Source organism: Scyliorhinus canicula, chromosome 18 (assembly GCF_902713615.1).
Source record: "Scyliorhinus canicula chromosome 18, sScyCan1.1, whole genome shotgun sequence".
In the NCBI taxonomy this organism is placed as follows: Eukaryota; Metazoa; Chordata; class Chondrichthyes; order Carcharhiniformes; family Scyliorhinidae; genus Scyliorhinus; species Scyliorhinus canicula.
In genome coordinates, this window is record NC_052163.1 from 98,126,040 (window position 1) to 98,143,199 (window position 17,160).

At 50.2% G+C, this 17,160-nt stretch overlaps 2 protein-coding genes across 7 annotated transcripts in view; one reads left to right on the top strand and one right to left on the bottom strand.

The window, feature by feature from the left end:
* The window catches only part of LOC119953042 (ras-related protein Rab-11B), a 151,614-nt gene that overhangs the window by 63,473 nt on the left and 70,981 nt on the right, over positions 1-17,160 (bottom strand). The window lies entirely within an intron of this gene.
* The window catches only part of march2 (membrane-associated ring finger (C3HC4) 2), a 57,746-nt gene that overhangs the window by 37,255 nt on the left and 3,331 nt on the right, over positions 1-17,160 (top strand). For all 6 annotated transcript variants that reach the window (XM_038776835.1, XM_038776833.1, XM_038776836.1 and 3 more), the window contains one exon: positions 16,771-16,966. In XM_038776835.1, coding sequence (XP_038632763.1) covers positions 16,771-16,966 — 196 coding nt within the window. The remainder of the gene's footprint in view (positions 1-16,770; positions 16,967-17,160) is intronic.

A 17,160-nucleotide genomic window follows, 5' to 3' on the forward strand; every position in this document is an offset into this window, starting at 1 on the left:
TGGGGGGACAGAGGTGAGGGGTTGTCGCTATGGGGACGGGGTCGAGCAGGGGGTGCTGGCCTGGGGCGGGCAGTCAACGGGCTATGGCTAGCCGACGGGGGAGGGGGCGGGACGCCCTCTGATCCGGTTGGTCACCTGGAATGTGAGAGGGTTGAATGGGCCGGTGAAGCGGTCGAGGGTACTGGCTCACCTGAAGGGGCTAAAGGCGGATGTGGCAATGCTTCAGGAGACCCACCTGAGGGTGGCGGACCAGGTCCGCCTGAGGAAGGGATGGGTGGGGCAGGTTTTCCACTCGGGGTTGGATGTGAGGAACCGGGGAGTGGCGATTCTGGTGGGGAAAAATGTGTTGTTTGAGGCATCGGAGGTGGTGGCGGATAAGGGGGGAAGGTATGTGATGGTTAGGGGCAGGCTACAAGGAGAGAAGGTGGTACTGGCTAGTGTGTATGCCCCAAATTGGGACGATGCGGGCTTTATGAGGCGTATGTTGGGACGGATCCCGGATCTGGAGGCGGGAGGTCTGATCATAGGGGGGGACTTTAATACGGTGTTGGATCCTTCACTGGATCGTTCCAGCTCTAGGACGGGTAGGAGGCCGGCGGCGGCCAAGGTACTGAGAGGGTTTATGGACCAGATGGGTGGGGTGGATCCATGGAGGTTTGTAAGGCCGAGGGCACGCGAGTACTCTTTCTTCTCCCACGTACATAGGGTCTACTCTCGGATAGATTTCTTCGTGGTGAGTAGGGGACTGATTCCGAGAGTGGAGGAGGCCGAGTATTCGGCCATTGCAATCTCCGACCACGCTCCGCATTGGATAGAGTTGGAGATGGGAGAGGTGCGAGACCAACGTCCGTTGTGGCGGTTGGATGTGGGGTTGTTGGCGGAGGAGGAGGTGTGTAGGAGGGTCCGGGCAAGTATTGAGGGGTACCTTGAGGTGAATGATACGGGGGAGGTTCAGGTGGGGATGGTCTGGGAAGCCCTGAAGGCAGTAATTCGTGGGGAGCTGATATCCATCCGGGCACACAGGGAGAGGAGCGAGAGGAGTGAGAGGGATAGACTGGTGGGAAAGATGCTGGAGGTGGACAGGAGGTATGCAGAGGCACCAGAGGAGGGACTGTTGGGGGAGAGGCGCAGCCTGCAGGCTAAATTTGATTTGCTGACCACTAGAAAGGCGGAGGCACAGTGGAGGAAGGCACAAGGGGCAGTGTACGAACATGGTGAAAAGGCGAGTAGGATGCTGGCTCATCAGCTCCGTAAGCGGGATGCGGCTAAGGAGATTGCTGGAGTGAGAGACAAGAGTGGGAATGTGGTGCGGAAGGGGGTAGAGGTGAATGAGGTCTTCAAGGACTTTTACGGGGAACTGTACCGGTCGGAGCCAACGGGGGAGAGGGGGGGAATGAAGAGGTTCCTCGACGGGCTTTCTTTCCCGAAGATGCAGGAGGAGAAGGTGGAGGGGCTGGGTGCGCCGATTGAGCTGGAGGAGCTAGTTAAGGGGATCGGGCAGATGCAGTCAGGGAAGGCACCGGGGCCGGATGGGTTCCCGGTGGAATTTTATAAAAAGTTTGTGGACCTAGTGGGCCCCTTGCTGGTGCGGACACTCAACGAAGCGTGGGAAGGGGGGACTTTGCCCCCGACGATGTCACGGGCACTGATCTCGTTAATTTTAAAGAAGGACAAGGACCCCCAGCAGTGTGGTTCATACAGGCTCATATCTCTCCTCAACGTGGATGCTAAGGTGCTGGCAAAAATCCTGGCCACCAGGATAGAGGACTGTGTGCCAGGGGTTGTGCATGAGGACCAGACAGGTTTTGTGAAGGGAAGGCAGCTGAACACGAATGTGCGGAGATTGCTGAATGTCATTATGATGCCGGCGATTGAGGGGGAGGCAGAGATAGTGGTGGCGCTGGATGCGGAGAAGGCCTTCGATAGAGTGGAGTGGGGGTGCCTATGGGAGGTGTTGGGGAGGTTTGGATTTGGTGAAGGGTTCATTAGATGGGTAAGGCTGCTATATGAGGCCCCGATGGCGTGCGTGGCTACGAATAGGAGGAGGTCGGAGTACTTCCGGCTTTACCGAGGGACCAGGCAGGGTTGCCCCTTGTCCCCCTTGTTCCTTGTTGTTTGCACTGGCAATCGAGCCGCTGGCGATGGCATTGAGAGATTCAGAGAGGTGGAGAGGCTTGGTGCGAGGTGGAGAGGAACATAGGGTGTCGTTGTATGCCGACGACCTGTTACTGTATGTGGCGGACCCGGTGGGAGGGATGCCGGGAGTGATGGAGTTACTAGCCGAGTTTGGGACCTTCTCAGGTTATAAATTAAACTTAGGCAATAGCGAGGTGTTTGTGGTGCACCCTGGAGACCAGGAGGAAGGAATTGGTAGGCTCCCGCTTAGGAGGGCAGGGGAGAGCTTTAGGTACCTGGGGGTGCAAGTGGCCAGGGACTGGGGGACTCTCCACAAGCATAACTTTACCAGACTGGTAGATCAGATGGAGGAGGAGTTCAGGAGGTGGGACATGCTGCCATTGTCGTTGGCGGGGAGGGTGCAGTCCGTCAAAATGACAGTGCTTCCGAGGTTCTTGTTCCTTTTTCAGTGCCTGCCCATATTTATCCCCAGGGCCTTCTTTAGGAGAGTGACCGGCAGTATTCTGAGCTTTGTGTGGGCACATGGGACTCCGAGAGTGAGGAGGGTGTTCCTGGAGCGAGGAAGGGATAGAGGCGGGCTGGCGCTGCCCAACCTTCTGGGGTACTATTGGGCAGCCAATGTGTCAATGGTGCGTAAATGGGTGATGGAGGGGGGAGGGGCGGCGTGGAAAAGAATGGAGATGGCGTCATGTAGAGGTACGAGCCTGGGTGCCATGGTAACGGCACCGTTGCCGCCCTTCCCCCAAGAGGGTTACCACGAGCCCGGTGGTGGCGGCGACCCTAAGAATCTGGGGACAGTGGAGACGGCATCGGGGGGAAACAGGGGGCTCGATGGAGGCTCCACTGGGTGGCAACCATCGGTTCATCCCGGGGAACACAGATGGGGGATTCAGGGGATGGCAAAGGGCGGGCATCAGCAAATTGAGGGACCTGTTTATTGGCGGGAGGTTTGCGGGCCTGGGGGAACTGGAAGATAAATTTGGCCTTCCCCAGGGGAACATGTTCAGATACCTGCAGGTAAAGGCGTTTGCTAGGCGACAGGTAGAGGGATTCCCTTTGCTGCCCTTGCAGGGGACGATGGACAGAGTGCTTTCGGGGGTGAAGGCTAAATGGGAGGAGGAACTCGGGGAGCAGATAGAGGACGGGACTTGGGCGGAGGCCTTGGAGAGAGTCAACTCTTCCTCCTCATGTGCGAGGCTTAGTCTCATCCAATTTAAGGTGCTGCACCGGGCCCACATGTCCGGGACTAGGATGAGTAGGTTCTTTGGGGGTGAGGACAGGTGCACCAGATGTTCGGGGAGTCCTGCGAACCACGCCCATATGTTCTGGGCATGCCCAGCACTGGAAGAATTCTGGAAGGGGGTGGCGGGGACGGTGTCGAGGGTGGTTGGATCCAGGGTCAAGCCAGGGTGGGGACTCGCGATTTTTGGGGTTGGGGTGGAGCCGGGAGTGCAGGAGGCGAAAGAGGCCGGGGTCCTGGCCTTTGCGTCCCTAGTAGCCCGTCGAAGGATTCTGCTACAGTGGAAGGATGCGAGGCCCCCAAGCGTGGCGACCTGGATCAGTGACATGGCGGGATTTATAAAATTGGAAAAGGTCAAATTTGCCCTGAGAGGATCAACACAAGGGTTCTATAAACGGTGGCAGCCTTTTCTGGACTTCCTGGCTCAGAGATAGGTAACTGGGTCAATAGCAGCAGCAACCCGGGGGGGGGGGGGGGGGATGCATTATTGTAGTGTTTATTCTGTAACTTTATAGTGTGTTAATTTGCGTTGTTGTTAAAATGCTGGGTTGTTCATGGGGATGGGGCGAATGTATATGATTGTTAATATTATTGTTATTTTCGGTATTTTACTAAGGTGCGTTATTGTTGTATAAAATCAAAATTTCTCAATAAAAATTATTAAAAAAAAAAAAAAAATTTATTCCCAGCATTCATAGTTCACCCATAGTTTCGCCAGGTAGAGCACCCCAATCCTGATCCACTGTCGATACAGCACTGTCTTGGCCCTGTTGAACCCTGCCGTCGTTTTGCCAGCTCAGCTCCAATGTCCTAGTTTATTTGGACCTTGATTCCCTCCCATTCGCAGTTGCGCTTCTCTCTAGTCCACTGCAGAATCTTCTCCACGAGCTTGTTGAACCTCACGATCACCCCCACTGTGGCGGCTCCCCTGTTCTAGGCTTTTGCCTCCGAGACCTGTGCGCTCTGTCCACCTCAGGGGCCTTGTCCAGCCCCCACCTCCGCCACCAGCATCCTCGAAACATACCTCGTGGCACTCTCACCTTCTGCTCCTTCAGGCAGGCCCACTGTCTGCAGATTCTGCCTTCTCGACCTTTTCCTGCTCCTCCACCGTTGCTCTCAATGTTTTGCAAAGGTCTCCTAAGTGCCCCACCTCTGTCTTAAAATGCCACCACCCAATTGCTGTGGTCCGACATCACTCTAGCAATCTCTCGGATCTGCAACCCCTATGCCTGCAAGCAGTTCTCCACCCTCTCCATCGTTCCCTTCAGGGGTGCCACAGCCCTTTCAGTGGCATGCGAGCGATCCTCTTGCATCCCCTTCCTCTGCTGGCAGAACTCCTTTTTGATGAAGGCCATCTGGGGCTTTGCTACTTAGACTCGCCCTTCCCCCTCCGCCATCCTTCCACTGGCTGCTGCGCCACAGGTCCCTTCCAACTCCTTGGCCAAGTCCTTCACCTTCTGCCATGTTTGATAACCAGCAGACATACCACTCCTGGGGGGAACTTATCCTCCGACCATCAGTTACACTTTTCAGTTGAAGTTGCAGACGATTTTGGGTAAAAAGAGCTCTTTTCTACATCTTGTTGCACGTTTTACTATGGGCGTAAAACGCGTTTATTGGAGTGTATTAACACGCCTCCGAGTTCGACGTGTGCTTAACACTGCTAGGCTCTGTTCTATGTAATTATTTAAGCTCTGGAGTCGCCAGCTGCCGTATAGGCAACGTCACAAGTATTCCAAGGTCAAATTCAAAGTAATAAAGACGATACACCGATTAGTCAAGTTCAAACGATCAATATTTATTATACAGTTAATAATAAATACTCATGCACACACACTAAGAGACTAAGCTACAACTAAACATAAGCAAACAGAATACTTATCTAACAGGAACAGGCAAGGTCAGAGAACGAGGCCTTCGTCCTGGTTTTGTCTGCAGCCTTCAGCAAGCGTTCTGGCACTTGGGAGTCTAGCGGGCTTGGATCGCGTAGCGAGCGTTGAACTTACGGTTTCGGCGGCTGGTGCTCAACGGCTGGAGTCAGGATACCAGGTGTCAGTCGGGGCCGGAGCACAGGTTTAACAGACCGGACAACACGAGGTCCCTATCTTTTATAGGGGTTCCGTTGTCCTTCCCTCTTCTCGGGCGGGCTCTACCTATTGGATCAATTTCTTATCGATACTGGATTAATTCCCCAATGCGAGGGGGTCTCCGTGATGGAGGGGGCGTTTCTTATGTCCTTTTGTTCGGAGGTTTCTGGTGCCTCGATGTCTGGGTCTTGATTGGAATGTGTCCATTCAGAACCAAATGTATCTATTGTGTGGGTGTTCAAGTCTGATGGCCTCATTAGCATGCAAAGCGTTTTGCCATTTGCACCTAGCTAAGGTCTCTTTACCTGAGCCCAAACTGGTTTCTGCTGCTGCAGAATGCAAACTGCTCTTTGCAGACTGCTGTTCTGGCTGAACTGTCTGTTTCTCAGCAGCCTTCCATTTTAGTTTGGCTCAGTGTCCATTTTGCGTGGCCAGCATGGCTACATTCCCTCCTTGTGATCCTCACAATCATACTATTGTGAAGGATCACCTATGTACTTTGCCTCCTTGTGTTCTGACCTCTTGCCGGTTCCTGTTCTACTCTGTTCTAAACTATGGGAAGAAGAGAAAAAATTTAACTAACATTTCTACTTGGCCCTATGTCAAAGGGACATGCATTACTACAATTGGGAACCTCTACCTATCACTATTAACCTTAACTTAAACATTTAATCACTCTAAACCTTAACCATTCACACCACAACATCACACTTCCCAACTCGGCAGTCGAGTATGGAACAATATAATACATGGCTGAATTTTATTTACAGAGTGTTGTAATCAGTGAGGGGTTGAGGGGTTTGGTGGAATCCGAAGATGGGGGATTGCACTCTATAGATGGGTGAGGTGCTGGAACGAGAGGCTCTCCTCTTCCATTTCCTCAACCTGAGGGTCTGCACTAGGATGGTGAGGATCGCAATCACCAACAGTGATTCGATTATGTAGGACATGGAGTACCACGTCATGAATTTAGTACACCAGGTCTGAACCTCGCTGATCAGAGCTGAGCACTGGGGGTTTGCTGTAATGGACACATTTACGGTGGGGGTTGTGGGGGAAACGTGTCTTGTTTCCACACATATACATATGACATTAAATAGTAATAAGTGGGCTTCCATCATTTTGCTGTTCTTCTTCTTTCTCTTCCTTCTTCCTCCGGTATTGACAATCCTGGCTTCGACCTCTGTCTCGTCCTTTGAAACCTTTGGGATCAAGCACAGTATCTGTCAATACACAGTTTAAGACCTTTACTTGTTAGTGCATCTGTCTTTCAAAACCCAATTGACCCTTTAAAATGACTGGCTAAGTCACACCCTGTGACTCCCCTCATTTTTTTTTTTCAAAAAGCGAATTTAAAGACCAGCATACACCTAACAATCCTTCCTTCTGCGAGCCGTCTCGCAGGCTTTGCTGATTTACCATCCGAATGTTCCCGGATGTAAATAGCATGTGGGATGGCGGCCGAAGGGCTACCTAACGTAAAATGAAAACAAATTTGGAAAGAAACATCCGAATGAGTTGCGTATGGGCCGCTACGGGTACGAGTTGGATGGGATCCCCGGGTAGGGCGTGCTGTGCCATACCCGAGCTTGGCTGACCAAGGGTTGGTTCTCAGACAGGGCGGGTCCTCAGTGCCGTTTGTCCACTGCCTGAGTAACCTGGAAAGAAACGGGTACGAATGTGTTTACCATGACTTGCAGCCTCTATTGCGCCGAATAGAGGGGCACCTAAAAACCAAGGGAGCCAAGATGCTCCAACTGAGGACATCCCTGAAGTTCTCAGAGATATCTGCGGACAAGCTATTTGGCGTGTGGCCTTACAACTTTGGAAAAGATCTCCAATCAAACCGAAGTTCTCAGAAGTATCTGCGGACAAACTAACGTGCATGTGAGGTGGTCACAATCTTTTCAGCTGAAAAGAAGATGTCCATCCTCCAACTGAAACATTTACATTCCTGAAAACAAACAAACATAAAACGAAGACAAACATACGTGCAGGTTCCATCAGAAAGGACATCGTTTCCCTCAAACGATTCCTATCTTACATCATCTGGACACCTCACTTTGATTCTACCTCTGTGAACAGGGTCACAAAGGGGTTGCCGTGTCGGGAGTCAGACACCGTGTCGTCCTGCTCTCCCGGATCCCACACCCTTGTGTGGATCAGGCATGCTATTTTGGAGTTGTGTGACCGGGGGTCACTCTCGTCATTGCGGACAAGTCTGTAGGAATTGTCCCTGTGCCATTGTGTGGCGTCGAGTGTGTTGTCGGGGTAGTCGGGGTCTGGTGGTGGTTCGGGGTTTTCGAGGTAAGTGACTTCCATGGGGTCACTGGAGTCGGGGTCGTAGTTGGTGCAGTGTGGGCTGTATGGCTGTGTGGTGTCGCTGTCTTCAGAGGCAGTGTCTGTCCTACTGTCTCTGCTGTGGCAGCTTGTGGGCGTGTCGGGGCGTGGTCTGTAGTGGTCTGTGGGCGGAGTCGTGGGCGAGTCCGTTGATGAACTGGTCTGTGAGGGGGATGGTGGAAAAGTGTCTCTGGTGGGCGGGGTGAAGTGTTCTGCTGCATCCAGCAGGACATGGTGGGCATGGTTAGACTGTGTTCCATATGCCTTTAACTGGTTTATATGGAACCACGCGGTCTTCCCATTAGGATACTTGATCCTGTAAACGGAGGGGCTAATTTTGTCCGAAATTGAGTAGGGGCCGGAATATTTTGGAGCCAAAAAACTGCTGGGGTTATAAACAGATAACATTACCTGTTGCCCAACCTGGAATTCGGTGGTGTGGACGGTCTTATTGAAACAGGCAGTCCGTTGCTGTCGGCGTTTCCCTAGCTGGACTGCGGCTGCGAGCTGTGCAGACCTCACAGTCTCAACTAGTTCTTTAACTGCCTTTTCATGTGTGAGGGCCGTCACTTCGGGGCTTGTCATGTCCAGTCCTAAAAGGAATTCTGTACCTTTCATAGGGCGTCCGGTCATGAGTGTGTGTGGTGTGTATCCTGTCGATGTGGAGACAGTGTTCCTTATGAACATAAGTGCAAAGGGGAGCACTGAATCCCATGTGGAATTGTTCTCTTGAACCATTTTCCTAAGGGTAGTTTTTAGGGTCCGATTCATGCGCTCCACAATCCCGCTGGACTGTGGATGATACGCAATGTGGAAGTTCTGTTTGATTCCGAATATTGTCAGGACGTTCCTCATGACCCGTCCTGTAAAGTGAGATCCCTGGTCCGAATCGATACTTCGGGGTAAACCCCATCTCGTGAAGATGTGGTGGGTCAGGATCTTTGCAGCTGTCTTTGCTGTATTTGTTCGCGAGGGAAATGCCTCTACCCATTTGGTAAAGGTGTCTATCACCACCAGAACGTATTTATAGCCATTCCTACAAGGGGGCAATGGACCTATAAAGTCGATCTGGAGGTTTGCCCAAGGGCCGTTAACTGGGCGAGTATGCCGAAGTTGTGCCTTCTTAGAATACCGCTCCGGGTTATTCTGAGCACAAATCAGGCAATTCTCTATGTAGTGCGTTACATCATTCCTGAGATCAGGCCACCAACAGAGTTGCCTGAGGTGCCTCGTTGTTGCATCAATTCCCTGATGCCCGTGTCCGTCATGGAACAAGGCAATCATCTGATTCCTGTCCTGCTGTGGGACCACATAAAGTCGGTCCTTAATGATCACACCCTCATGTGTGGTCAGTGCGTGTTTAAAGTGCTCGTAAGCAGGCACAAAGTTTCCCTTGAAAACCTCCCTGAGGTCTCCGTCCTGTTTTTGTGCTGCCACGAGATCTTTAATATCAGTCTGTGAGACTTGGACTGCGCTCACAGGGGCGCTAGCTGGTGCGCTAGCTGGGGGGGTCCATAAGTGTCCTCTCCTGGAACCTGCCTTAGCCAACGCGTCGGCTTTTACATTCCCAGGGGGTGATGACCTATGGTGACTTCTTACTTTTATTATGCCGAAGGTCCTGTCCTTCGCTTTCTCTAGGATATGCTGGAGTAAGGGGGCTGATGGAAGGGGTTTTCCGTCTGCGGAGACAAAACCTCGTGTCCTCCACAGGGGCAGAAAATCGGTTAAACTGTTACAGACATATAAGCTGTCTGAATATATGTCTGCTGGGCTGGGGAAAGAATCGGGGTGGTCCACTATGTACGCTATGGCTGCTAGCTCTGCTGCCTGCGCGCCTAAGTGACCTGGTAACTTAAGAGCGATTTCTTCGAGAGCGCGCCCCTGCGCGTCCTCTACATAGATGCCGCATCCTGTGATACGCTCACCATTTAAAACTGTGGAGGAACCGTCTACATAAATCCTCAAGGGTCCACACGTGTCTGTGGGCTGGGGGCTTTGTTTCGGGTTCCCTATCTTCCTGGGGGGTGTTTTGGCTAAAAAGGGTCCTGTGTTATGCAGGGGAGCTACAATTTCACAGTCATGGGGCTGTCCGGGGTATTGGAGGTTGTCTGCTAAGTATGTGTGGGTGCGTGTCCGTTTTACAGTAATGTCCCGTCCTTGTAAAAGTAGGGTCCACCTAGCTGCCCTAATCTGGCTAACTGAACCGTCCTTCAGTCGACCGTCTAGTAGTAGCTGTGTGGGTGTGTGTTCGGTCAGAATAGTAATGGGGTTGAGTCCGGTGATGTATGAGAAATACTGCACTGCCCAGAAGACAGCAAGGAGGTGCCTCTCACAGGCTGAAAATCCTTGTTCTACTGGGTCTAACAGTCGGGAGGCATAAGCCACTGGTCTTAGCTGCTCATGCCGTTCTTGAAGCAACACGGCCGAGAGGGTCAGATCGGTGCTCGCTACCTCTATTGCGTACGGTGAAAGTTGGTCGGGGACTAGCAGCGCGGGTGCTGCACTAAGGGCTCGTTTCAACTCTTCCACAGCGCCTGTATGCTGCGGAAGCCATTCCCAGGGGGCTCCTTTCTTAAGGAGGTCTGAAAGTGGGGCGGCTTTTGTCGCGAATCCGTCTATGTGGTTCCGACAATAGCCAACCAGTCCTAAAAACGACCGGAGGGCTGATACATTCTGGGGAAGGGGCAATTTGACAATCGAATCAATTCTTTTGAATTCGATTTCGCGTTTGCCGTGCGTGATGACTGATCCCAAATACATCACTTTACTTTCCAATATTTGGGCCTTTTTCGGGTTAACTTTACAGCCAATTTCAGTTAAGAGTTCTAGGAGTTCGGCCAGAAGCGAAATGTGCTCTGCCTTTGTGTCTGTCTGCAGTAGTAGGTCGTCTACATACTGTACCAGACATTCGGGTCGGGAAAATTTTTCTAATCCACTTGCCAGCTGTCGGTGGAAAATGGAGGGGGAATTGTGGAATCCTTGTGGGAGGCATGTCCACGTGTACTGCTGAGTTTTGAAAGTGAATGCGAATTTGTATTGGCACGCTTTTGCCAATGGTATTGACCAGAATCCATTACTGATGTCCAATACCGTGAAGTACTTGGCGTTGAGACCCTGCTTGAGCATGGTCTCGGGACTAGTAGCTACCGTTGGGGCTACTGCGGGGGTTACTTTGTTGAGTTCCCGATAATCGATGGTCAGACGCCATGATCCATCGGGCTTCCTCACTGGCCAAATAGGGGCATTGTTGGTGGAGGCTACCGTTCTCAGTACACCTTGTTCCAACAAGCTGCCTATAACTTTTTCTATTTCCACCTCTGCCTCGAGGGGAAATCTATACTGCTTTTGCGGTCGGGGGTCCTGTCCGGTAACATGAACTTGTCCAGTCATTCTGCCACAGTCATGACGGTGACTTGCAAATGCTGTCCTGTGTTTGTTTAGTAGGGCCTTAATTTGTCGGTCGGTGTGGAGTGTAGTCAGGTCGAATGTGTACTCTCCCACTGCGCTAATCCGATTAGCGTAGTCTCCTACTGTGAGGGTGGCTGGGGCTCTGTCTGATCTCGCCATTCGCCAGACACACTGGTTCACTGGGTCGAACGACAAGCTGTGTGTGTTCATAAAGTCTATCCCCAGGATGTGTTCTGCTGTCCGGGGAAGATTTACTAAAACTACGGGGTGCCTTGTGCTAATGTTCCCTAGCTGGATCGCTACGGGTGCTGTGATATGTCCCTGCTGCGAGTGTCCGGTGAACCCGCTAAGTGTGATGGTGGAGGTGGTCGGCCACGTGTCTGCGTGTGCCGTGGTTGTGGAGTTAATGGTGGTGCGGGATCCTCCTGTGTCCCACAGTAACTCTATGGGCCTCCCTTTGACTTTTGCCGTGACTACGGGCCTCCCTGATGAGTCCCATAGTGTGTCACAGACCCAAGTGGGGGAGCCCGAACACCGTCAGTTCGTCTCGTCCACATTGGTGGGTCCTGACTGTACTGCTACATTGTGGATGGGTTTTGCTTTGTTGCGGTTCAGAGTGCCTGTCTGCTGGCCTCTCTGAGATCGCTGGGGTGCATTACACTCTTTTGCCCAATGCCCTAACTGTCCACAGTTATAGCATTCCTGTCCTTTCTGTTGAGGGCTGCTCTTGCCTTCATTTACCCATGCGGGCTTCTGGTGCTCTCTGACTGCTTGGATATCTGCAGCAGCCTGAGCCTCTTCTGGGGATCTAACCTTTGCTTTTGCCTGAAGCGATTGCTCCCAAGCGCGGGACAATCTTTTGAGGACCCATTTTTCGTTATGGGCCTCTTCTGAGGGGTCGTAATTATTGCAAGCGCTCTGTCCTGCTTCTGTTGCGTGTGAGATAATTGTGCGCGTCCACTTAACCATGTTTTCGCGGGTTAAATGCGCTCTATCTAGCTGTCCGAAAACTGCGCTGAAGTGAATCCACAGCCTTCCTGCGAATGCTGTGGGGTGTTCGGATCTCTTCTGCCTGCACTTATTCAAGCCTTCTACGGGGTCACCTCTATTGTACCCGATGGCATCTAAAATAGCAGTGTGCATCTCCTCTAGGCTGCCTCCTGCCACGTTTTGTGGGTCGGGGAGGGCTGCCACTACACTCTGGTCTAAGCTCAGCACGGTGAGCTTAACCTGCTCTCTCTCATCCAGGCCGTACATGGTAGCCTGCTGTTTTACTTTCGCGAAGAACTGGTGGGGGTCTGCGGTGGGGAGGAACGGAGTGATCTTTTCACAAGCGTCCCTTAGCTGGGTTACTGTTAACGGGGTGGTGTAAGTTATGTCTGGGGCGCCTTCTGATTCGGCTTTCCTCTGTGTGGTTACGGGATTCATGGGTGCGGTTATGATCTGAGCTGTGGGGGGTTGGGGTGCCTGTCGTTTCTGCTGAGCTGCTGGCGCACATGTTCCCTGAACATAACGCTGCGCTGTCTCGCTTAATTCCTGCCAATCTGGGGCATTCTCCCCATCTAACTGAGCTCCAAAGGTGCTTTGGAAGCCATTCTGCACCGAAAGCAGAGATTGCAGTTCCGCAATCTGTTTCCTGCATTTCGCGTGGTCAACTGTGCTTTGTCTTTGTTCGGTTGTTGCAGCATGGAGTGCTCTCAAAGCTGCTTTGAGATCGGAACATTGCCTCTGCAATGCCTCCACCTGCTTTTCCGATTCCTGTCTTATCAGAACGGCACGTTGCACGTCCTGATAGGCTTTCTCATACTGGGTCTGGGAACTGTTCAGATGAGCTAGACAAGACTGGTGAGCCCTCTTGGCATCATCCACCTCTCTACCCTTCTCTGCCAACTTCCCTTTAAGATCCAGGTTTTCTTTCTCGATGTCCCTGACATCGACCTTACTCATTCGGTTCCTTTCCTCTAAATCTGCCCGGAGCGTCCTGATGACCTCCTCTGCGCCTCGCAACTGTGCCAAGCAGGACACAATCGCCATCGGCTTGCGTGCTTTACTTAAACTCTTTTTGTGTATCTGAGAGAGGTTCTCCCACCAAGTATGACCTATACTTCCGGGACCTGTCTCCTCATTTGCACAAAACTCTTTCCAAAGGGGCCATCCCTTTCCCTGTAAATATTTGCGGAGTTCCAGCTCCCACGTGGGACACTGGCCTACTCTGCTACTGCTGCTGGTCGCTGCGACCACAAACTTTGCTGGATCCATCAGACGTTCCATTGCCTGCATGGCCATTTCCTCTGACTCTCTTTTTATAATTTGGAACAGGGGGTTGCTGGGGTGGTGTTTCGTAAAAAGGGTACGGCTTACGCTATTTTCCGATTACAAAACTACCGAAAGTTTGTCGCAACAAAAAGCTTTCAGTTTTACCTTACAGCCCTGTTAGTACGCATGCACTAAACACACTTCCGAATTTCGCTTATTATTTTGAACACCTTGAACACTTGTGATCTCTTTCTTTCTCTGCAATTTGGAGTTCTAATTCAAATTTCAGGGTCCTGAACACTGTGGTGTTTCCACTTACAACAGGGTCCCGGCGGATGTCGCCACTAAATGTTGCACGTTTTACTATGGGCGTAAAACGCGTTTATTGGAGTGTATTAACACGCCTCCGAGTTCGACGTGTGCTTAACACTGCTAGGCTCTGTTCTATGTAATTATTTAAGCTCTGGAGTCGCCAGCTGCCGTATAGGCAACGTCACAAGTATTCCAAGGTCAAATTCAAAGTAATAAAGACGATACACCGATTAGTCAAGTTCAAACGATCAATATTTATTATACAGTTAATAATAAATACTCATGCACACACACTAAGAGACTAAGCTACAACTAAACATAAGCAAACAGAATACTTATCTAACAGGAACAGGCAAGGTCAGAGAACGAGGCCTTCGTCCTGGTTTTGTCTGCAGCCTTCAGCAAGCGTTCTGGCACTTGGGAGTCTAGCGGGCTTGGATCGCGTAGCGAGCGTTGAACTTACGGTTTCGGCGGCTGGTGCTCAACGGCTGGAGTCAGGATACCAGGTGTCAGTCGGGGCCGGAGCACAGGTTTAACAGACCGGACAACACGAGGTCCCTATCTTTTATAGGGGTTCCGTTGTCCTTCCCTCTTCTCGGGCGGGCTCTACCTATTGGATCAATTTCTTATCGATACTGGATTAATTCCCCAATGCGAGGGGGTCTCCGTGATGGAGGGGGCGTTTCTTATGTCCTTTTGTTCGGAGGTTTCTGGTGCCTCGATGTCTGGGTCTTGATTGGAATGTGTCCATTCAGAACCAAATGTATCTATTGTGTGGGTGTTCAAGTCTGATGGCCTCATTAGCATGCAAAGCGTTTTGCCATTTGCACCTAGCTAAGGTCTCTTTACCTGAGCCCAAACTGGTTTCTGCTGCTGCAGAATGCAAACTGCTCTTTGCAGACTGCTGTTCTGGCTGAACTGTCTGTTTCTCAGCAGCCTTCCATTTTAGTTTGGCTCAGTGTCCATTTTGCGTGGCCAGCATGGCTACAATCTTCAAGCGGGAGCTGCCCTGTGTGCGACCACTCACAACATGACCGTCACCGGAAGTCCCTGTTCCCCACAAGCTGACTCTCGTTCTCTATTTTCCCCTTAATCAATCTCTTAGTCCTCTTTTGTTGAATTCTGGCCAAGTTGTATGTCTCTTCCTTGGATCTAACCATCTCTAATTTCCCTTGTAAGCCATAGTTTGGCCACCTTTCCTGTTTTATTTTTGCGGCAGAAAGGAATAAACAATTGTTGCAGTTCACCCATGCGCTCTTTGAATGTTTCCCAATCCACCATAACCAACTTGCACCTCATACCATCGTAGTTTCCTTTATTAAGATTCAGGACAGGGTAAATCGTGAGAAATTGTTCCCACTTGAGAGCATCAAGGACTGCGGGTACAGATTCAAAATAATAGTCAAAAGGAGTAAAAATATGGATGGATTTGTTTATTGTCACGTGTACTGAAGTACAGTGAAAAATATTTTTCTGCGAGCAGCTCAACAGATCATTAAGCACATGAAAAGAAAAGGAAATAAAAGAAAATATATAATAGGGTAACACAAGGTACATAATATAATTGCATAAACACCGGCATCGGGTGTAGTGTTAATGAGGTCAGTCCATAAGAGGGTTGTTTAGGAGTCTGGTAACAGCAGGGAAGAAGAAGTTTTTGAGTCTGTTCGTGTGTGTTCTCAAACTTTTGTATCTCCTGCCCGATGGAAGAAATTGGAAGAGTGAGTAAGCTGGGTAGGAGGGGTCTTTGATTTCCCCAGGCAGTGGGAGGTGTAGTTGGAGTCAATGGATGGGAGGCAGGTTTGTGTGATGGACTGGACTGTGTTCTCGACTCTCTGAAGTTTCTTGCGGTTTTAGGCTGAGCAGTTGCCGTGCCAGGCTGTGATGCAGCCAGATAGGATGCTTTCTATGGTACATCTGTAAAAGTTGGTAAGAGTTAATGTGCACACGCTGAATTTCCTTAGTTTCCTGAGGAACTATAGGCACTGTTGTGTTTTCCTGGTGGTAGCATCGACGTGGGTGGACCAGGACAGATTTTTGGAGATGTGTAGCCCTAGGAATTTGAAACTGCTAACCATCTCCACCTCGGTCCCGTTGATGCTGACAGGGGTGTGTACAGTACTTTGCTTCCTGAAGTCAATGGCCAGCTCTTTAGTTTTGCTGGCATTGAGGGATAGATTGTTGTTGCTGCACCACTCCACTAGGTTCTTTATCTCCCTCCTGTATTCTGACTCGTCGTTATTCGAGATCCGGCCCACTACGGTCGTATCGTCAGCAAACTTGTAGATGGAGTTGGAACCAAATTTTGCCACGCAGTCATGTGTGCACAGGGAGTATAGTAGGGGGCTAAGTAGCGCGAGACAAGTGTTTCACCCAGACAGTAGTTATCTGGTCTGGAATTAACTTCCTGAGAGGGTGGTAGACAAAGGTTTGATCGAGGTATTTCAAAAGGGATTGGATCAAATTGGAATGGATTGCTATTTGAAAAGAGAATGTACAGGGTCACTGGGATAAGGCAGGAGAATGGCCTCCAGCACTTTAAATGTACTGTGAAATTGACTAAAATTTGAGATCGAGACAAGACCAAAGGTAAATTTCTCTCATTATTAAAATATTTAAATCATAAAAGTTTAGGTTTTCGTTTGACTATTTGTCTTTTGCTGATGAAGGTCTATCATCATTTTCTGCTTGGTATAAATATAATGCACATATGGGAGTGAAGAGTCTATAATTTGACTGTGGGAAATAAATGTCAGTATGAAATTCAAACAGTTGAGCCTCATCAAATGCCAAGATTAAGTTACAGTCTAGAACTTTATTGCATAATCTGTTTACTGGTTAGTCAGCAATTGTCTCACTGCTACGGAATTCACAATCAGAATTTTGGCTCTTTTATAGATCACTGCGTTATTAGGTTATAATGTGCAGAACGATATTCCTTATACAGTGCACTGTGCATATCTTGATAAAATGTATATATTTAATTTCCAGTGATGGACCAATTTGCCGGATATGTCATGAGGGCAACAACTTGGAAAGCTTGCTGTCACCTTGTGATTGCACTGGAACACTTGGGACAGTTCACAAAACCTGCCTAGAGCGATGGCTTTCATCTTCCAATACCAGTTACTGCGAACTTTGCCACACTGAGTTTGTGGTGGAGCGAAGGCCTAGACCTTTGAGGGAGGTAGGTGTAATAAAACAATCATAAGATGCATTTTACATTACTAAGTTTAAAGGTAATATTTGAAAAGGAATTCTCAAATTTTTGATGCAGATTTAAATCTGCTTTTGTGAATTTTTGAAACCCAACAATCGCAACTTGTATTCATAAAGCATCCTTAACTTAGGACATTGTGTTTAAAGCTGTTTTATAGGGCA